Here is a 23,172-nt window from a genome sequence, read left to right as displayed (position 1 = left end):
ATAAATTCAACGAAATCACAAAGGTGAGTTTTGTTGATGTTATTGACTTATGTGCTAATCAGACATATTTGGTCACGGCATGACTGCAAGCTAATCGATGCTAACATGCTATTTAGGCTAGCTGTATGTACATAGTGCATCATTATGCGTCATTTGTAGCTATATTTGCATCCAGCATTTCCCTCCACCCACATTTAATGCCAAACAAACACATACCAATTGACGGATTCAAGTTGCACCAGTGGTCAAAAGATGCAATCGTTGGTTAGAAGGCGATTGCCGAATTCGTCCTCGTTCCTGCTGTCTGTCTCGATACGGCTCAATAGCTTCAGTTTCTTCTTCAATTTCTTTTTCGCTATCTGCCGCCACACTCCAACCATCAGTTTCAATACATGTGTAATCTGTTGAGTCGCTTAAGCCGTGAAATCCGAGTGAATCCGAGCTAATGTCGCTATATCTTTCTGTTCTATCCGCCATGATTGTTTGTATTGGCATCACGCAGTGACGTCACAGGAAAATGGACGAGTGGATATAACGATGGTTAAATGAGACACTTTGAAGCAGTTTTTCATGATATTGCGTGATGGGTAAAATTTTGAAAAAACTTCAAAAAATGAAATAAGCCAATGGGAACTGATTTTTATTGGTTTTAATTATTCTGAAATTGTGATAATGTTCCCCTTTAACGGGTAAAACCCCCAACAAATACCAGTGTATATAATAAGGAATACAACAGTCAAATAAGCATAGAAAACAAAACAAATGTTGTCTAGAATTGCATGCAAAACGGCAAGATTAAAAGATTATATTGTGATGTAATTCTAAAAGTGGACGTTTTGAAGTGAATGTTAAAAGCGGGGAGGAACAGGTGTGCTTTTTAGTCAGTCATGGAGGGGTAGTGTCAGCAGTGTCATGGATGTGTGGGGGTAGGTCCAAAGGAAAAGGGCAGAAACTGTTCCCCCCCCCAGGTCTAGCGCCTGGTCCAAAGGAGGGCTGACATGGTCTTAAGACCTGGTACGGGTGAGGATCCTCGGCAGCAGATTTCTAAATGTAACGGAGTTTGTTAAGGAGATTGGTGCTTGTGTCAAAGAGAATTATGTTACATCAGTCCAGTGGTTCTTGAACCTTTTTCACCAAGTACCACCTCAGAAAACACTTGGTTACCACCATAATGATCAACATTAAAATATCCTAGCATAATAGGCCTTAATATTTATTAAAACAATGCAGAGGTTTTGTTTAACAATTATAGTTAATAATTTGGCCACTGTAACATTACACACAATTTGAACAGTAACACTGTGTTTGAATATTGAATTGATTCTTTGGCATACCACTATATGAAGCTTGTGTACCTACTCGTGGTACGTTTTCGTCTAAATTCAAATCATACAAAAAGTGGGTTGTACAGAAACCGAGGTACCAATGTGTTTGTGTTTGGTTTTTACAAGTCAGATGGAGCAACCAAAACTGGAAGATGTGTACAATAGATTGGGGTCTACAGATTGACCAATCCTTTCAAATAACACACCCAGAACTGCATTTTGAAAGAATTTTAAGAATCAAAACATATGTAATCAAATTGATTATTTTCTTGAAAGCTAATTTGTGTTAACCTGCAAATTGTACAAATTCAAAAGACTGATTCTCAGTATATCCCAAGTGGAGAGTCACCTGTCACTATTATCATTATAACATTATAAGATAGTTATTGTGGTACCGCAGAGGATAATACACAGGTACTAGTACTCAAAGCCTATCTTAAGCCTTTTCCTGTTTTATTGTATTCAGTGTACGTCACTCTTGTGCACAGGGACCTGCAACAGTTGGAGGATGGCACCCAACTGCCTTTGCTCTCCCACTTCTCCGAGACCGTGGAAGGGCTCCCCACGATCAGGGCCCTAAGGTGTGTGTGGATTTCATTAACTATTTTTACCAGACGAGAAGTGTGTCCAAACTTCCAGCTCAAAATAAGACATTTAAAGAATACAACATAAGAAACAGGTCCACAGCATAGTTAAAGGTGTTTAACAAACATGTTTAGTACATATTCTGTATATTCTTTTTCTTTCTTGAATCCTCTTGCTTGTGTAAAATGAGACACTATCAATATAGACATCAGGTAAATTTTTAGGTTGGTGTATACTAAAAGAAACCGTTTTGTTTTTTTGGGTCGACCAACGCAGGGCCTGATCTACTAAGATCCAAATAGTAAGTCCAAAATAGAGTGTGCAAAGTAAAATATTGAGGACCTGATCTAATAAAGGTTTGCACGCACTAAAACACGTGCAAATTTGAATAAAAAATAAATAAAGAATTTTAGACAATATCGTCTATTCAGCAATATTATTTTATAATTGTATAGGTGCTGGATGACTGAAGGGGCTGATTGAAGCAAATGAAATTGATGCGTTGTGGTCACTACTGCCATTTTATTTATTTATTGCGGTTTGTTTTTTCATTTAAGAAATATTATTAGCCCTGCGATGAGGTGGTGACTTGTCTAGGGCAGTGGTTCTCAAATTGGGGTATGCGTACCCCTGGGGGTACTTGAAGGTATGCCAAGGGATATGTGAGATTTTTTTTAATATTCTAAAAATAGCAACAATTCAAAAATCCTTTATAAATATATTTATTGAATAATACTTCAACAAAATATGAATGTAAGTTCATAAACTGTGAAAAGAAATGCAACAATGCAATATTCAGTGTTGACGGCTAGATTTTTTGTGGACATGTTCCATAAATATTGATGTTAAAGATTTCTTTTTTTGTGAAGAAATGTTTAGAATTAAGTTCATGAATCCAGATGGATCTCTATTACAATCCCCAAAGAGGGCACTTTAGGTTGATGATTACTTCTATGTGTAGAAATCTTTATTTATGATTGAATCACGTGTTTATTTTTCAACAAGTTTTTAGTTATTTTTATATCTTTTTTTCCAAATAGTTCAAGAAAGACCACTGAAAATTAGCAATATTTTGCACTGTTATACACTTTAATAAATCAGAAACTGATGACATAGTGCTGTATTTTACTTCTTTATCTCTTTTTTTCAACCAAAAATACTTTGCTCTGATTTGGGGGTACTTGAATTTAAAAAAATGTTCACAGGGGGAGAACCACTGGTCTAGGGTGTACCCGCCTTCCGCCCAAATGCAGCTGGGATAGGCCCCAGCACCCTAGCTACCCCGAGAGGGACACGCGGTAGGAAATGGATGGATGGATTATTATGATATAGGACTGGCCCGATAATACGATATCAATATATATGACGACAGACACATAGTCAATATGAATATAAATGTTTTCTCCAGAATTAAATTTTTTCCAAACGTCGCCTGTATTGGGGCAGTAAAACGGCTGATCAAACAAAGCAAAAGTCACCGTCATGGACCGACTAGCTGCGGAAGCTCGCTCTTCAATCCGCTAAAAGGGCTCAAAAACGTTAGGGTGACGTTTTAGTGAATTTAGAAAACAAAAACAAAAAAAAGAATCAATTGTGAGTTATTAGTACTAACACAGACTCTTACGAACTTGTTAGCATTTCTGCTAATGCTAATGACGCTAGCTTCATTGCGATAGCATGTACAAATATATACATGAAAACATTCCTACAGATATTACACACGGGACGGCTTAGTTAGTATGAATTGTTTTAGTGATATTGTGAAACTTACAAACGTTGCTTGGAGTGAGGAATGAAAAATCTGTTTGAGCAGAAGCGCTATGGAAGGTTGCACTTCCGGTTCAAGGCACAAAACAGGAAGTAGATTTTCAACCGGCAGCACCTGCAGTGAGTGAATTCATCCAAAAAATGGCGCCATAGCACAAACAATAACACTTATTTTAGTGTCCCTGTCAGTGTATCATGAAAAAATATTTGTTGCACATAAAGCATTGTGGCCATTAGCTAAGAAAAAAAGCGGCTTACGTATAGTCCGTAAAATACGGATTGTATGCAGTTACATCAACCGTCTTTATCATTTTATATTAAAAAGCAGTTGTAAGTCCTCATGTTCACTACATTTTTACATTTGAAAGAAAGCTGTGAAACGCTTTTCCTGTACAGTGGACAAGCTCTTAAGAGGTTACAATCCAATAATAAAGATCATCCTATTGTTCATCCTTGTGGCCTTGAAATACTACAATTACTAATGTGAGATGTGTTTTTGTGCCCGCAGGTACGAGCCCAGGTTCAGACAGAGGTTACTTCAGTTCACAGACGCCAACAACATTGCATCACTCTTCCTCACTGCAGCCAATCGGTGGCTGGAAGTGCGCATGGTAAAAGACTGCTGGATATTTGTGTACTTGTTGTTGTTGTTGTTGTGTAACAATCCTGCTGCTGGAGTTATGGATGGTTGGAATTTTTCATTTTTCTCTCTAAATGCCGCCGCAGAATAAATGTTTTATTCAGCGGCTGCTCATCCGGCCCCCTTGCCAGTTTTATAGATTTCCTTCACAAATGTGAGACTTTTATTGGCGTGTTGGCAATAAATAGAGCGCTCATCTTTTTATTGTTATTTTGTGCTCTACTAAACAATGCTGTGATGGGGTCATCTCCCTGCAGGAATATATTGGCGCCTGTGTAGTGTTGGTTGCCGCCGTGGCTTCCATCACAAACTCATTGTACAACCAACTGCCTCCTGGCCTGGTGGGGCTGGGTCTCACCTACGCGCTCATGGTGAGAGCATGTCTGCAGGCACTGCTACTCTTTCACTACATTCAAGTGTCCACTATGAAGTCCTTTCGTTATCCGCCAGGTGTCCAACTACATGAACTGGATGGTGCGTAACCTGGCAGACATGGAAGTGCAGCTGGGGTCGGTCAAGAGGATCAATGGCCTCCTCAAAACGGCACCCGAGAACTACGAGGGTCTGCTCAGTGAGTGTGTGATGCAGTTTTCATTAGTTGGATGCAGTACTGTTACACACCACTGGAAATGTAACAGACGCAAACTAGTGTAGCTCTGCCTTAAAGGGGAACATTATCACCAGACCTATGTAAGCGTCAATATATACCTTGATGTTGCAGAAAAAAGACCACGTTTTTTTAACCGATTTCCGAACTCTAAAAGGGTGAATTTGGCGATTTAAACGCCTTTCAATTAATAGCCTGTCGAGCGATGCCCTTTCACCCGTGACATCACAACATGAAGCGATCCGCCATTTTCTCAATCTTATTACACCCACCAAGTCAAATCAGCTCTGTTATTTTCCGTTTTTTCGACTGTTTTCCCGTACCTTGGAGACATTATGCCTCGTGGATATCCTGCGACACTCAAAGCAGATGCATTTCCAACGATAAAGTCAACGAAATCTGCAATATTGGAAAATAGACCACCACTGAATCTGCCCGAGTGCGAGCTATTCAGGGATGACGGCAGTCTCTTCACGCAGACGAGCGAGGTAAACCCCCTGGATATAATTTATGCCACTTCTTTTTCTGTCTCATTTTGTCCACCAAATTTATAAGGTTGTGCATTAATGCACAACGGTGAGTTTTGTTGATGTTATTGACTTATGTGGAGTGTGCTTATCAGACATATTTGGTCACGGCATGACTGCAAGCTAATCGATGCTAACATGCTATTTAGGCTAGCTGTATGTACATATTGCATCATTATGCCTCATTTGTAGCTATATTTGCATCCAGCCTTTCCCTCCACCCACATTTAATGCCAAACAAACACATACCAATCGTTGGTTAGAAGGCGATCGCCGAATTCGTCCGCGCTTCCTCCCGTGTCGCTGTCTGTCGTGATATGGCTCAATAGCTTCAGTTTCTTCTTCAATTTCATTTTCGCTGCCTGCCTCCATACTCCAACCATCCGTTTCAATACATGCGTAATCTGTTGAATCGCTTACGGCGCTGAAATCCGAGTCTGAATCCGAGCTAATATCGCTATACCTTTCTGTGCTATCCACCATGTTTGTTTCTGTGTGGTCACGCTGTGACGTCACAGAATAATGGACGGGTGGATATAACAACGGCTAAAATCAGGCACTTTGAAGCCGTTTTTCGGGATATATCGTGATGGGTAAAATGTTGAGCAAATCTTCGAAAAATAAAATAAGCCACTGGAAACTGATTTTTATTGGTTTTAACCCTTCAGAAATTGTGATAATGTTCCCCTTTAACAGCTGCGTTGGACAATCAAGTGTAAACCTATGGATTTTAGCTTATTACTAGCGCTGTTCGTTTATACGCTCAGTAATTTATGGAGTGCAAGAGATGACGATCGTTACAAAAAAGCTGACAATACGATAAACATCTTAACTACAATCTAGTGTCTATTACCGATTTAAAAGTAGTGCAGTATAGAAGAATAACACACAACCCTATATCTCACAAAATTGCTTACCATATTTTGGGCGCCCACAAAATTTCGGAAGAAAACAAATATACAAGCTATAAGCCGCAGGTTTATACATTGTAAAAAATAAGTTATTTACACAGAAGTAAATTACCTTAATTGTTTCCAAACAGTGCCTGTAACACGGCAGTAAAACTGCTGATCAAACAAAACAGAAGTCATCGTCACGGACCCACGAGATGCGTAAGTTAGCTCTCATATCAGCTAAAAAGACTCAATAATTCCCAGTGACGCGTTGGGGAATTTACTGAGGAATTTGTGAAACTGAAACAATACCTAGGGAATTCCATTGTAAGTTAATAATACTAACACAGACACTCGTACAGGTGGTAACTTATTAGCCAATGCTAATATAGTTTTTTTGTTCTATTACGATAGCGTGTACAAATTTCCTTGAAAACACTCTTACAGACATTACACATTGGACGGTTTAGTAAGTATGAATATTTTTAGTTGTACTGTATAACTTACAAATGTTGCTAGGAGTGATGGATGAAGAATCCATACGAGTAGCAACGCTATGGACGACCAGAAGACGGAATTTCTGAAGACGTTAAACTCGCAGCACCTGCCATGATCAAACTCGTCCAAAAGATGGCGCCACAGCATGAACAATAACACACCTTTTCAGTGTTTATGCTTGTGTTTGTTGCACATAAAACATAATGACCGTTACCAAAAAATCAATAATCTCACCACATTGTTTATTAAGATGCAGGGTGGTTTAAAGCGTAGAAAAAAAGTAATTTTTATAATCCAGAATTTACAGCAGTTTTGGCTCGCTAAGCCAGACCGAGGCAGTTATTTTGACTGGAGTGCCAGGTAGAGAGCAAAATATTCTTTTTTTTTTGTCATGAAAAAGGGAGGGTTTTTGGGTTGGTGCACTAATTGTAAGTGTATCTTGTGTTTTTTATGTTGATTTAATAAAACAATAAAATTAATAAAAAATTATTCTGCGGCCCGGTACCAATCAAGCCGCGGCCAGGGGACCACTGCTGTACAGTATGTGTGCTTGGATCCCTTTTTTTGAAAGAACACTAATACAAAAAAAATTCACAATAATGTCTGAAAGAATGCTAAAAACGCTATAACAGACCACTTTAAAAAACACAAAGGAATTTAAACCATTTTTTTACTGAATGAGAAACTCTGAATGTACATGAAAAGAAAGAATATAGGATTTAAAGTACTAACTATTAACAATAAAACACAGAATATTACAACATATGAATTTCCCCCTTATACCCCTCAGACCATCTCCTCGATCGACATCTTTTACAATCAAGCAAAACACAACAAAAATGCAACAAACACGACGAAATATGAACGCAAAGGATAAAAACCAGCTTCAATCTGATATAATACCCCGCCCACTATTTATGGTGCCTGTCTGCTGTGACGTACATTACCAAAATAACCTGAATATCACTCAAAAGGAGGGATTCAAACCGTTGAAATACTTTCCAGAGTTGAAGATTTACATTACTGGTAATCTGAAAACAGCACAGCATCATGGCGACTACAGTTTTGATGTTAAAGGTCAAAATAGATTATTTTGGACTGTCTGGTGGACCGAATTGAAAATCTAAACAGACCGTATGTTGCCCAAATCTGGTCTGTAAGACACTTTTTAAACACATTTTTGAATTGTTGAACTATGATGTCATCGTGTGATGCTGTGTTGCTGTTCAGCTACGTCTCAGGTCCCCGAGGGCTGGCCCCGACATGGAGAGATCCAGATCCAGAATCTAAGTGTCCGTTACGACGCCACGCTGAAGCCTGTGCTCAAAAACGTCCAGGCGCACATCAACCCTGGACAGAAGGTAGGGAGTGTATGAAAACACTTAGGGAGCGTGTGTAAATGAACAAGGGGGGGAAATGTGAACATGTGTTTTCCAGGTGGGGATCTGTGGCAGGACGGGCAGCGGCAAATCTTCTTTCTCTTTGGCCTTCTTCCGCATGGTGGACATGTTTGAAGGTTGGAATAAGCATGTTTATTTCTGCATATTCATGTTTGTTTCTGCATTTTGCAAGAAAAATAAAGGTGTTTCCTGACCTGCACAGGGAAGATAGTGATCGACGACATCGACATTGCTAAGCTGCCCTTGCACACTCTGAGGTCTCGTCTGTCCATCATTCTGCAAGACCCCATCCTCTTCAGCGGCACCATAAGGTACATTCACACATCAACATATGCTGGTGTCGCCTCACTTTTACAAACTCTCCCATCGCCAAGCCTACATGCTAAAACAACTGAAGCCCGCTTAGGTCACCAACATAACAACGAGTAGAGTTCTGGTCCACCGTGATATTATTATTATTACAAAATTGTTCCGTACATGCCGTTATGTGTTCAACAAGTTAATCATTATTGCTCAGGCACAACACAGCTGCTGTCTAGTTACACAACATCATAACGTGCACACAGTGACTTCCTGCTCAGTGCAAATTAAGCTTCAAAATAAAAAAGCATGACTGTATCAACCTTGATCATTCATATATATATTTTTTTTTCCGATTGCTAGCCACCTTAAGAAAGATTTGCGCATGCTCCATTGTTATTGTAATCAAGACATATAGTACAAAAAAATTGTAATACAAAAATCAGACATGTATTGGCAACTACAAAACAACCTTACAGCACGAAGCTTTCCACACTTTATTGCGGCCAAAGCTAGAGAATGGGTGTATCAATCTAAATATTGATAGTTTTGATACCAAGATGGGTATTGGCATCGCCTCGATACTAGCATGATGGGATCAATAATTTGTTTACGTCCAGAAAATCACTTGATTTCCTTACAAAGTTTTAACGACTGCAGTGAGACTCTTTTATAGTCTGTCAGTGCAAACAGTCCACCTCTCTCTCTCTCTCTCTCTGCTGCTCACTTAAGCCCTGAGCACGCCAAATCGGATTTTTTCCCCCTTAAATGACACAGATCACATTGTTTTCAATCAATCAATCAATCAATCAATCAATCAATGATTATTTATATAGCCCTAAATCACTAGTGTCTCGAAGGGTTTTTTCCAGTCGAAACGCTCCAAAATGATGTCTCATGTAATATTGGCACTGATTACAAACATGAGGTCTCTAATGGCTATTCTGATGTTAAATAGCAGACACTATCAAGAAATTATCTTGGATTGCTCTACAAACATGCTGGTGGCTGATACCACACCCATTTCCGATAGCTAAAATGGATGGACATATGGGACGTGAGTCACATGGTTGTCTTATGTCGGCACCAGAAGTAATTAAATCAGATGTTCACCTGGCGGGTTTGGGGATAAACAGGGAACTTCTTCAGCCGCGCCTTGTTTTATCATAAATTACTGCCTTTACACATGTCTATCTTTACTTTTGTATATATAAATCAACACAAAATCCCTACTTTGGAGCAATGTTCACCCACTCTCATATTAGGCCTGTTAGCTTCTTGGCGCAGGCGAGCGAGGATGTGGGGTGTGGTCGCGGTCTCGAGAGCCGCGGGAGGACAGGCTGAAGAGAGAGAGAGGCGAGGCGTGTGACCGTGTTTAGGGGTTAAACGTGTGCCTGTTGGCGGGTCTGTTGGTCAATCACCAGGTGGAGGTGTCACTGATGTCATATTAATACGTATTTATTTTTCTAATATTTTCGCGATCGACTGGTAGAATCCCACAGATCGAACTGGTCGATCGAGATCGACAGGTTGGCGACCCCTGTTGTAAAGCAACTTTGCCCATTATTGTATGTACCGTATTTTTCAGACTATAAGTTGCAGTTTTTTTCATAGTTGCGACTTATACTCAGGAGCGACTTATGTGTGAAATTATTAACACATTACCGTAAAATATCAAATAATATTATTTAACTCATTCACGTAAGAGACTAGACGTATAAGATTTCTTCAGATTTATCGATTAGGAGTGACAGATTGTTTGGTAAACGTATAGCATGTTCTATGTGTTGTAGTTATTTCAATGACTCTTATCATAATATGTTACGTTAACATACCAGGCACCTTCTCTGTTGGTTATTTATGTGTCATATAACTCACACTTATTCAGCCTGTTGTTCACTATTCTTTATTTATTTCAAATTGCCTTTCAAATGTCTATTCTTGGTGTTGGGTTTTATCAAATAAATTTCCCCCAAAAATGCGACTTATACTCCAGTGCGACTTATATATGTTTTTTCCCTTCTTTATTATGCATTTTCGGCAGGTGCGACTTATACTCCGAAAAATACGGTAGTTTGCATGAAATATTTTCATGTGTTCTCATCATCAAATAGCCAGGGAAATATTTACAAAATTATTCAATTATAATTATATTTCAAGTCAAAAGTATCGGTATAGGTATCGGTGGTACTAATCTACCAGAATTCTACCAAAACTTCCAGTATCATTCACCTCTAGCCAACATATCGGTAACTGTTCTTCTCTTTTGGTTGGGCACTAACCAGCTGGCAGAGGCCTGTATAAAGAGACTATGGCTAACTCGGATTCAGGCGATCTTCTCAATGATTGGTCAAAAGGCACTCACGTGACTACAGGGCGCCATGACTACTACCAACTTTGAGTTGAAGTTCTGTATTTGCGGTGCTTCCTCAGTATAAAAATGTCCTGTTGTGCAGCATGGTGCTGCTCCACCTGCAAGAATTGTGGAAAGCTTTTACATGGCTTTCCCAACAACCCATAAAGAAGACATGTATGGGAAGTGAAGGTTCGCCATCAACACTAGATAGCCACTGATTACACCATCTTGTGCGAGGTAAACACACGACAACGTCTGCGTTTTGTTGAGGAAATAACACACAGAAGCTAATAGAAATAATAACAGAAGAAATAAAAACATTAAAAGATGGTTTGACAAAAAACGACTTTATCAGTTAAACTAAAATAATGTTTTTTCAGTAACGGTGGAACAGAAAGTCAAACACATTCAAATACATTGAAAGAGTGAAAGAAACCATATTTTGGATGTAATAATAGATGATAAAATGCACTGGAAATATTCTAAAAGATATACAACATGAAGTGATAAGAATCATGTCAATAATGAATACAGCAAAATATGTTGTGGACCAAAATTCACTCCATATTCTCTACTGCTTGCCAGTGTTAACATGTCTGAGTTATTGTGCAGAATTATGGGGAAATAAGTACAAAAGTACACTTCATTCACTTCACATGTTGCATCAAAGAAAGATGAGTTAGAATAAAACATAAAGACATACAGTGGGGCAAGAAAGTATTTAGTCAGCCACCGATTGTGCAAGTTCTCCCACTTAAAATGATGACAGAGGTCTCTAATTTTCATGATAGGTACACTTCAACTGTGAGAGACAGAATGTGAAAAAAAATCCAGGACTTGACATTGTAGGAATTTTAAAGAATTTATTTGTATATTATGGTGGAAAATAAGTATTTGGTCAACCATTCAAAGCTTTCACTGATGGAAGGAGGTTTTGGCTCAAAATCTCACGATACATGGCCCCATTCATTCTTTCCTTAACACGGATCAATCGTCCTGTCCCCTTAGCAGAAAAACAGCCCCAAAGAATTATGTTTCCACCCCCATGGTTCACAGTAGGTCTGGTGTTCTTGGAATGCAACTCAGTATTCTTCTTCCTCCAAACACGACGAGTTGAGTTTATACCAAAATGGATACATGGATGATACAGCAGAGGATTGGGAGAATATCATGTGGTCAGATGAAACCAAAATAGAACTTTTTGGTAATTACAGACCTCTGTCATCATTTTAAGTGGGAGAACTTGCACAATGGGTGGCTGACTAAATACTTTTTTGCCCCACTGTATTTCACACAAAAGTAATCATTTCCCCGTGTTTGTTGTAATGAAGATTTTGGCAAAGTGAGGTTAATAACTTAATACTGTTGGTGGTTCTGTGTATTTTTTACGTTTATTGCGCTGTTGGGTGCGTGTTAGAGAGCTTGCTGGTCACGAAACACTGCAAATGTATCAGCGGCGTGCATCAAATACCGCTGCAAAATTATTATTCAAAATAAAAGCATGTTTTATTATAAGATTATAAGCTGGAGTATGTTTAGAACTGGGCTTCACGGTGGCAGAGGGGTTAGTGCGTCTGCCTCACAATACGAAGGTCCTGCAGTCCTGGGTTCAAATCCAGGCTCGGGATCTTTCTGTGTGGAGTTTGCATGTTCTCCCCGTGAATGCGTGGGTTCCCTCCGGGTACTCCGGCTTCCTCCCACCTCCAAAGACATGCACCTGGGGATAGGTTGATTGGCAACACTAAATGGTCCCTAGTGTGTGAATGTTGTCTGTCTATCTGTGTTGGCCCTGCGATGAGGTGGCGACTTGTCCAGGGTGTACCCTGCCTTCCGCCCGATTGTAGCTGAGATAGGCGCCAGCGCCCCCCGCGACCCCGAAAGGGAATAAGCGGTAGAAAATGGATGGATGGATGGATGTTTAGAACTATATATAGACATATTATTTTGATTTATTTCGTCAGAAATACTAACATCCATCCATTTCCTACCGCTTATTCCCTTCGGGGTCGCGGGGGATGCTGGAGCCTATCTCAGCTACAATCGGGCGGAAGGCAGCGTACACCCTGGACAAGTCGTCACCTAACAACAGCAATTGCATGCAGCATACGTCCTTGGGAGTATTGAGGGCGCCTTTTGTTTCGTTGGTCATACCCCATCCATCCATTTTTCCACCGCTTATTCCCTTTTGGGGTTGCGTGGTGCCTATCTCAGCTACAATCGGGCGGAAGGCGGGGTACACCCTGGACAAGTCGCCAACTCATCGCAGGGCCAACACAGATAGACAGATAACATTCATGCTCACATTCACACACTAGGGCCAATTTAGTGTTGCCAATCAACCTATCCCCAGGTGCATGTCTTTGGAGGTGGGAGGAAGCCGGAGTACCCGGAGGGAACCCACACAGTCACGGGGAGAACATGCAAACCCCACACAGAAAGATCCCTTGCCCGGGATTAAACCCAGTACTACTCAGGACCGTCGTATTGTGAGGCAGACGCACTAACCCCCCTACCACCGTGCTGCCCTAGTTGGTCATACTCTCTTTATAAATGACACTGCCTGCAGGCAAACACCACTGCTCCCTATTGCCCAACCCCTGAATCACAGCTCAGAACCATGGCCAACACTCCTGTCACAATATCACACAAAAACAGAATGATCTTAATAAATAAAACCACAAATGGAAGAAAACTATGTCAAAAAACCGCTGTAGGTTGAAAAATCAGTAATTATTTCTCAGTCTTCTTATGTCTTATTTTGATATTGACGTCAGCCATTCCCAAGGGTTTCAAAATAAACATATTTTACTGAATATATTTACAGACAAAGCTTTGTGTTATTAGTCATTATTAGTATCAACGTTTAAACATTTTATATATATTATTTTATTCACTAACAAATGACCCTGCCTTACACATTTCAGCTCTGACTTAAGAGCCTTGTTCTGCATTGCTGTAGTTCATGCCATGCACCAGGGGAGCTGAGACGGTCCTAAAAAAGGACTTGTGTTATTTTTAGAGCACCACATCACTGACTATGCACGCTTTGAAGACTAGATGAGAAAGGAAGCTGCAAAAATGTCAAAAAAAAAAAAAAATCTTATTTTTTGGACATTATTTTATTATCATCCTCGACCCCATTGTACTGAGCAACCTGCACAGGGACACGTGTAACATTTTTGTGTTTTTGCTGTGTGACTCCTCACGTGTGTTGAATCCTATGAGTTGCATATGTAGACTGTTTCCTCCACATTCTTACAAACTATGATGACAGGCTACAGCACTGCTGATGTTTTATTACAGCCAACATTTGTCTGTTGATTGTATGCAAATACTCCTCTGAACGTCTTTCTGTATCGCCACAGATTTAAACATCAAAAAACAACATTTCCAATATGCATTTGTAAGAGGTGGATAGGTAAATACGAATAAGGTAAATTAAATTAAATACACATTTCATTTTTCGTATCCATGGATTAACATTTTAGAAGCTACAATGATTTTGCAAAAGAAAATATGTCACTGTGTCTCTGCCAAAAATGTACTTACAGTGGGGCAAAAAAGTGTTTAGTCAGCCACCGATTGTGCAAGTTCCCCCACTTAAAATGATGACAGAGGTCTGTAATTTTCATCATAGGTACACTTCAACTGTGAGAGACAGAATGTGAAAAAAAATCCCGGAATTCACATTGTAATAATTTTAAAGAATGTATTTGTAAATTATGGTGGAAAATAAGTATTTGGTCAACCATTCAAAGCTCTCACTGATGGAAGGAGGTTTTGACTCAAAATCTCACGATACATGGCCCCATTCATTCTTTCCTTAACACGGATCAATCGTCCTGTCCCCTTAGCAGAAAAACAGCCCCAAAGCATGATGTTTCCACCCCCATGCTTCACAGTAGGTGTGGTGTTCTTGGGATGCAACTCAGTATTCTTCTTCCTCCAAACACGACGAGTTGAGTTTATACCAAAAAGTTATATTTTGGTTTCATCCGACCACATGACATTCTCCCAATCCTCTGCTGTATCATCCATATATCAATTTTGGTATAAACTCAACTTGTCGTGTTTGGAGGAAGAAGAATACTGAGTTGCATCCCAAGAACACCAAACCTACTGTGAAGCATGGGGGTGGAGACATCATGCTTTGGGGCTGTTTTTCTGCTAAGGGGACAGGATGATTGATCCGTGTTAAGGAAAGAATGAATGGGGCCATGTATCGTGAGATTTTGAGCCAAAACCTCCTTCCATCAGTGAGAGCTTTGAATGGTTGACCAAATACTTATTTTCCACCATAATTTACTAATAAATTCTTTAAAATTCCTACAATGTGAATTCATGGATTTTTTTTTTCACAATCTGTCTCTCACAGTTGAAGTGTACCTATGATGAAAATTACAGACCTCTGTCATCATTTTAAGTGGGAGAACTTGCACAATCGGTGGCTGACTAAATACTTTTTTGCCCCACTGTATGTGTATGTGTGTCGCTGTGTGTGCGTGTGTGCGTGCAGGTTCAACCTGGACCCAGAAATGAAGGCCACAGATGAGATGCTTTGGGAGGCTTTGGAAATTGCTCAGCTGAAGCCTGTTGTTAAATCGCTGCCAGGGGGGCTGGGTGAGTTTATAATAGTTACATCTATTTTGGTGTGTGTGTGTGTGTGTGTTCCATATTAGGCATATGTGTCCACTTTAGTCGTCTAATAGCATGCAAGAGACAGTTTTTCTGTACAAAGTACAAGATGCTTATTACAGTAATCCTCCTGCATGTACAGTACAGTGGGGCCAGCATGGCTCATGTGCTAGAGTCGAAGTATGTTCGGACAAGATACTGAACCCCAGTTGCTGTGTCATCAGTAGGTGAATGCAGTAAAAGTGTTGGGTACCTTGAAGTTAGAAAAGCGCAATACAAATTATAATCTATTTTCCACACTTGCTGTATCACATGCCCATCAATTTTTAAAGTGCATGCAAAAGCCTTTTTTATGCGAGCTAATTGTTCTCCGGTGCCGTCTTTGAGTTGTCTTCAGGTGTCGTCTCATATTCAGATGACTCCCCTTCATGTGACTTTCACTACTAGCATGAAGAATGTGATGTAGGGGTCACCAACCTTTTTGAAACCAAGAGCTACTTCTTGGGTACTGATTAATGCGAAGGGCTACCAGTTTGATACACACTTAAATAAATTGCCAGAAATAGCCAATTTGCTCAATTTACCTTTAACAAATATATATATATATATATATATATATATATATATATATATATATACACATATATATATATATATAAAAAATGGGTATTTCTGTCTGTCATTCCGTCGTACATTTTTTTTCCTTTTACGGAAGTTTATTTGTAGAGAATAAATGATGAAAAAAACACTTAATTGAATGAACAAACACGAAAAAAAATGTAATTACATTTTGAAACATAGTTTATCTTCAATTTCAACTCTTTAAAATTCAAAATTCTACCAAAAAAATTGAAGAAAAAAACTAGCTAATTCAAATCTTTTTGAAAAAATTTAAAAAAAGAATTTATGGAACATCATTAGTCATTTTTCCTGATTAAGATTAATTTTAGAAGTTTGATGACATGTTTTAAATAGGTTAAAATCCAATCTGCACTTTGTTAGAATATATCACAAATTGGACCAAGCTATATTTCTAACAAAGACAAATCATTATTTCTTCAAGATTTTCCAGAACAAATTTTTTTAAGAAATTCAAAAGACTTTGAAATAAGATTTAAATTTGATTCTACAGATTTTTTACATTTGCCAGAATATTTTTTTTTTATTTTAATCATAATAAGTTTGAAGAAATATTTCACAAATATTCTTTGTCGAAAAAACAGAAGCTAAAATGAAGAATTAAATTAAAATGTATTTATTATTCTTTACAATAAAAAAAATACTTGAACATTGATTTAAATTGTCAGGAAAGAAGAGGAAGGAATTTAAAAGATAAAAAGGTATATGTGTTTAAAAATCCTAAAATCATTTTTAAGGTTGTATTTTTTCTCTAAAATTGTCTTTCTGAAAGTTATAAGAAGCAAGGTAAAAAAAATTATGAATTTATTTATACAAGTAAAGACCAAGTCTTTAAAATATTTTCTTGGATTTTCAAATTCTATTTGAGTTTTGTTTCTCTTAGAATTAAAAATGGCGAGCAAAGTGAGACCAGCTTGCTCGTAAATAAATACAATTTAAAAAATAGAGGCAGCTCACTGGTAAGTGCTGCTATTTGAGCTATTTTTTAAAACAGGCCAGCGGGCTACTCATCTGGTCCTTACGGGCTACCTGGTGCCCGCAGGCACCGCGTTGGTGACCCCTGGTGTGATGAATGCTTGCTGTTTGAGCTCATGCCTTTGTCCTTGTCCTTCATGTTCTCCTCATGTCACGGATGAGAAAAGTGGATAAGTCTTAGTTTGGTATCGATCCAATACTGATACATGCTTGAAAATGTTTAAGATTTGAATCAAATTGAAAAAGACCAATTAATACCAAATTATATACTGATGCTACCCTCCATATCGACCGATACAATATACATTTCAATCAATGCACTCACCCCTAAAAGTGATTACTGAATAGAATATTAATGCTCATCCAATCCAAAGCTACTTTTTGTGCTTCATTTGTCCGAGTGTCCTGTGTGGAGTAAATTACAGTATTGATCGTTCCCTGGATGCTGAAGGTCACCTTGTTGTCCCACTGGGAGGGATACGCCAAATAAGATTCATAATCACATTTGCTTATTTACTGGACTAATGTAAGATAAAACTGAGCCATAACATAACACTTTAAGATAACATAACAAATTAACATAATGTAACACATTAACATAACAGCAAAACATAACTAATCATACAAACCCCGTTTCCATATGAGTTGGGAAATTGTGTTATGTAAATATAAACTGAATACAATGATTTGCAAATCCTTTTCAACCCATATTCAGTTGAATATGCTACAAAGACAACATATTTGATGTTGAAACTCATAAAAAATTTTTTTTTTTGCAAATAATAATTAACTTAGAATTTCATGGCTGCAGCACTTGCCAAAGTAGTTGGGAAAGGGCATGTTCACCACTGTGTTACGTCACCTTTTCTTTTAACAACACTCAATAAACATTTGGGAACTGAGGAAAAATAATTGTTGAAGCTTTGAAAGTGGAATTCTTTCCCATTCTTGTTTTATGTAGAGCTTCAGTCGTTCAACAGTCTGGGGTCTCCGCTGTCGTATTTTACGCTTCATAATGCGCCACACATTTTCGATGGGAGACAGGTCTGGACTGCAGGCGGGCCAGGAAAGTACCCGCACTCTTTTTTTCTACAAAGCCACGCTGTTGTAACACGTGCTGAATTGGCTTGGCATTGTCTTGCTGAAATAAGCAGGGGCGTCCATGAAAAAGACAGCGCTTAGATGGCAGCAAATGTTGTTCCAAAACCTGTATGTACCTTTCAGCATTAATGGTGCCTTCACAGATGTGTAAGTTACCCATGCCTTGGGCACTAATGCACCCCAATACCATCACAGATGCTGGCTTTTGAACTTTGCGTCGATAACAGTCTGGATGGTTCGCTTTCCCCTTGGTCTGGATGACACGATGTCGAATATTTCCAAAAACAATTTGAAATGTGGACTCATCAGACCACAGAACACTTTTCCACTTTGCATCAGTCCATCTTTCTGGATGTTGTTGATAAATGGCTTTCGCTTTGCATAGTAGAGCTATAACTTGCACTTACAGATGTAGCGACAAACTATATTTAGTGACAGTGGATTTCTGAAGTGTTCCTGAGCCCATGTGGTGATATCCTTTAGAGATTGATGTCGGTTTTTGATACAGTGCCAACTGAGGGATAGAAGGTCACGGTCATTCAATGTTGGTTTCTGGCCATGCCGCTTATGTGGAGTGATTTCTCCAGATTCTCTGAATGATATTTGATTAGTATTAGAACCGGCCTGCAGGCCACAGCCGCCCGCTGCTGTTTTGCACGCACCGAAACGCCATCAGTTTTGGCGCTAGAAATTTTCAAAATGGGGGACCCCATCAAGTCATAAAAATGGGGTGCCACAGTAAATTGTTGGGGTCCCACGTTTTTTTAACCGTTTTGAAAACTAATTATAAACGTATGCATCATCCTGTTATGTCTCACATTCTATATTGAGTTTTGGAAAAAGGTTGTCATAAACTTTCCTTAATTCATTAAAAAAAAAATTATAAAAAAGAAAATACATTTTAATGCAAAATTACTTAATTCAGTTATAAACATTCTTTCAGTTTCTTCTTTCCTTCGCGGATCTAAACTTTACCGCTGACATTATTTAAAAAAATATTTTTATTGTAATATTTTCTGAATGTTTTTGTTCTATTTTTGGCCAAAGTACGACAAAGAGAACAATTTGAAGTTGTCTTTATTTTTTAGTTTTAACGCCATGATTTTAGTAGTCCGGCCCGCGTGCGTACAGATCTTCCTCCTTGCGGCCCCCGTGCTAAAATGACTTTGACACCCCTGATCTGAGGTAAGGTAATGTAACAAAAGCTAACACAAGACAATGTAAGGTAAGATAACAAAAGAGTATGTAAAGTTACATAACGTAAGATAAGACAATGTAACTTAAGATAACTTAATATAAAATGAAGTAACATTACATGACGTAAGATAAGGTAACGTATGAAAAGATAAGGTTGCATAATATAAGAATACGTGACATAAGATAATATGTTTTGTTATCTTCTGTTACGTAATAAATGACAATGTAACATCAAGAACAGCACAACAGACTGCAACATGAATTTGTATATAAGAGGCATGATCATGTATTAACTATAAAGTTGTACATAAGAGGCATGATCATGTATTAACTATAAAGTTATACATAAGAGGCATGATCATGTATTAACTATAAAGTTATACATAAGAGGCATGATCATGTATTAACTATAAAGTTGTACATAAGAGGCATGATCATGTATTAACTATAAAGTTATACATAAGAGGCATGATCATGTATTAACTATAAAGTTATACATAAGAGGCATGATGTCAGAGTTAGTTTGTGACGAACCCCAAGATGCAGAGAAGGAGGCAGGCATGTAGCAGGTAAACATGTTTTAATTAAAATACTAGAACAGGAACAAAAGGGGTACAACAAAAAGCGCGCACGAGGCAGATAACAAAACTAAAAGAGCTAGCATGGGAGCTAGAAAACAAAAGGAGCTTAGCATGGAAGTTAGCCGGTAGCGAACAGGAAAACAGAAGTCGTTACTCGTAGAATGAAAACAAAACGGAAGCAGGGAACAAAAGACAGTAAGCTACAAACAGATACCAAAATATAGCTTACCGCTACGCTGCAATGACACAACACGAAACGACACGACAGGAGCGACAATACGCAAGTGACATCGACGATAATGCAGCGTCGACTGGAGGACAAAAGCATGTAAAAATAGAAGCGGGCTGATTGACACCAGGTGTGGCCAGATGCCAATCAGCGCTCAGGGAGAAAGACAGGAAACCAACAAAATAAGAGCGCTGACAGGAAATACTACACACACAGGAAAAAACTAGAACACAAACAAACTGTCAGGGACAAGCCTGACACATGATCGTGTATTAACTATAAAGTCGTACATAAGAGGCATGATCGTGTATTAACTATAAAGTTGTATATAAGAGGCATGATCATGTATTAACTATAAAGTTGTATATAAGAGGCATGATCATGTATTAACTATAAAGTCGTACATAAGAGGCATGATCGTGTATTAACTATAAAGTCGTACATAAGAGGCATGATCGTGTATTAACTATAAAGTCGTACATAAGAGGCATGATCGTGTATTAACTATAAAGTTGTATATAAGAGGCATGATCATGTACTAACTAAACAAGAAGGTAATAGTTTGCAGTAGTTTAGCATCATGACAAACAGGAAACAGATTGGACTAAGTAACTTCATGCATTACATGAGTGTCAATCAAAACTGAGCCCGGGCTTTTAATGTAATGATCACATGACATATACACGGGTGTACCTAATGAAGTGGCTTCAATGTAACATTCAGTCCGTGGTTGTTTCCAGACGCCAACGTGACGGAGGGCGGAGAGAACTTCAGCCAGGGTCAGCGTCAGCTCTTCTGTCTGGCCAGGGCCTTCGTGAGGAAGAGCAGCATCCTCATCATGGACGAGGCCACGGCCTCCATCGACATGGCGACGGTTAGTGCGTGTTTAGGGCAGGAGGACGCCGGGTCATTTTTAACCGTCGTCGTGGCAACGATGAGGGAAGAAACCAGACAGTGTTGCTGGAATTGGACTAGGAAAAAGAAAGGTGTGCGATGATGTGTGTGTGTGTGTGTGTGTGTGTGTGTGTGTGTGTGTGTGTGTGTGTGTGTGTGTGTGTGTGTGTGTTGTATTTCTACCCTTCTTGAGACATCAACAAAGAGCGGTGAACAAGTTAGGACATAAATCATGGTCCCAATAAGGAAAACCATAATAGAGAATGTCTCATTAGCACCCCTGGTGGTGAAATCTATCAAAATAAGGGTGGTCCCAAAAAGAAGGGATTTTTCAAATTGACTGTGTGTCGGTTTTAAAAGTGCTCCACTGTTGGTCAACATATGAAATAACAAGTGTGTGTGAAAATTTGAAGGGCTCCCCCTCTGGCCAACATATGTAATAACAGGTGTGTGTAAGGAATTGAAATAAAATATGTATTGAAAATAAATATGTTTATAGAGACATAATGTAATAACTTGAAGTAAATAATGAAGATTAAAAACCGATTACAAACAAAAATTGAAATGAAATAGAAATTTACTAAAACCAGTCTTTTTCTCGCAATGTGTCAACTTTTTTCTTATAAAATCAAAAATTTAAATAAAATTGAAATTTACTCAAATCAGTCTTTTTCTCACAATGTGTCGACTTTTTTCTTATAAAATCAAAAATTTAAATAAAATAGAAATTTACTCAAATCAGTCTTTTTCTCACAATGTGTCGACTTTTTTCTTATAAAATCAAAAATTTAAATAAAATGGAAATTTACTAGAATCAGTCTTTTTCTTACAATGTGTCAACTTTTTTCTTATAAAATCAAAAATTTAAATAAAATAGAAATTTACTAAAATCAGTCTTTTTCTTACAATGTGTCGACTTTTTTCTTATAAAATCAAAAATTTAAATAAAATAGAAATTTACTCAAATCAGTATTTTTCTCACAATGTGTCGACTTTTTTCTTATAAAATCAAAAATTTAAATAAAATGTAATTTACTAGAATCAGTATTTTTCTCACAATGTGTCAAATTTCTTCTTATAAAATCAAAAATTAAAATAAAATGGAAATTTACTAAAATCAGTCTTTTTCTTACAAGGTGTCGACTTTTTTGTTATAAAATAAAAAAATTAAATAAAATGGAAATTTACTAGAATCAGTCTTTTTCTTACAAGGTGTCGACTTTTTTGTTATAAAATAAAAAATTAAATAAAATAGAAATGTACTAAAACCAGTCTTTTTCTTACAATGTGTCGACTTTGTTCTTATAAAATTGGGAACAACTTCATATATTTTTTTCTGTTTCTGTAATATTGCAATATTTTCTGGTAAAATTTTTACTTATGTAAAATTATTATGGTGACAAACAATGGTGACATTTGTCATAAAATTCTGACTTATCACAATATTTTTTTGTTGTTCTTATAAAATTGCGAATTTTTTTTTAGCATATTTATGACTTTTGTCATCATTTTGGCAAGTAAAATTCTGCTTATTACAACATTTCCAAAATGTTTGTTTTCTTACAAAATTGCGACTTCTGTAGAGTAAAAATTACTTATTAAATTGCCGACATTTTTAACTTTTCTTGTAAAATTGCGACAGTTGAGCAAAAATCCAACTTTTATCATAACATTGCACAAATGTTCAGTTTGTCTTGTAAAATGTTGACTTGCGTTGAGTAAAATTAAGACTTTTATTGTAATACTGCTAAAAATATAAGTTTTTCTTGTGAAAAATGACTTGGAAATTCACAGGAAAAAGGTCACAATTTCACAACAAGCTTTTTTTATATTTGCATAGTATGTATATATTATTAATATTGTATATACAAATCTTTATATATCTAGGAAAGGTGGTCCTAAAGAGGTAGCAATTTTTTTAGAGGTCTCAAGGAGGATATGCGACTTATCTCCTGAATGACAAAAACGACATTTTGTGTTGCCAACAAAGCAACATGGATGCCCTTAAGCACACGAGGCCAAG

At 37.8% G+C, this 23,172-nt stretch overlaps 1 protein-coding gene across 13 annotated transcripts in view; it reads left to right on the top strand.

Annotated features, from left to right (window-relative positions):
- abcc8 (ATP-binding cassette, sub-family C (CFTR/MRP), member 8) overlaps window positions 1-23,172 on the top strand; it is a 172,171-nt gene that overhangs the window by 148,428 nt on the left and 571 nt on the right. For 12 of the 13 annotated variants that reach the window (XM_061917764.1, XM_061917772.1, XM_061917767.1 and 9 more), the window contains 9 exons: window positions 1,814-1,906; window positions 4,186-4,288; window positions 4,575-4,688; window positions 4,768-4,888; window positions 8,073-8,203; window positions 8,280-8,358; window positions 8,445-8,553; window positions 15,415-15,518; window positions 20,996-21,129. In XM_061917764.1, coding sequence (XP_061773748.1) covers window positions 1,814-1,906; window positions 4,186-4,288; window positions 4,575-4,688; window positions 4,768-4,888; window positions 8,073-8,203; window positions 8,280-8,358; window positions 8,445-8,553; window positions 15,415-15,518; window positions 20,996-21,129 — 988 coding nt within the window. Of the gene's footprint in view, window positions 1-1,813; window positions 1,907-4,185; window positions 4,289-4,574; window positions 4,689-4,767; window positions 4,889-8,072; window positions 8,204-8,279; window positions 8,359-8,444; window positions 8,554-15,414; window positions 15,519-20,978; window positions 21,130-23,172 lie in introns of all 13 variants that reach the window. The other variant, XR_009809066.1, reaches the window with a different exon arrangement.

Source organism: Nerophis ophidion, linkage group LG12, assembly GCF_033978795.1.
Source record: "Nerophis ophidion isolate RoL-2023_Sa linkage group LG12, RoL_Noph_v1.0, whole genome shotgun sequence".
Lineage (NCBI taxonomy): Eukaryota > Metazoa > Chordata > Actinopteri > Syngnathiformes > Syngnathidae > Nerophis > Nerophis ophidion.
Note: the sequence above shows the minus strand (reverse complement) of the source record. Positions and strands in the feature narration are given on the sequence as shown.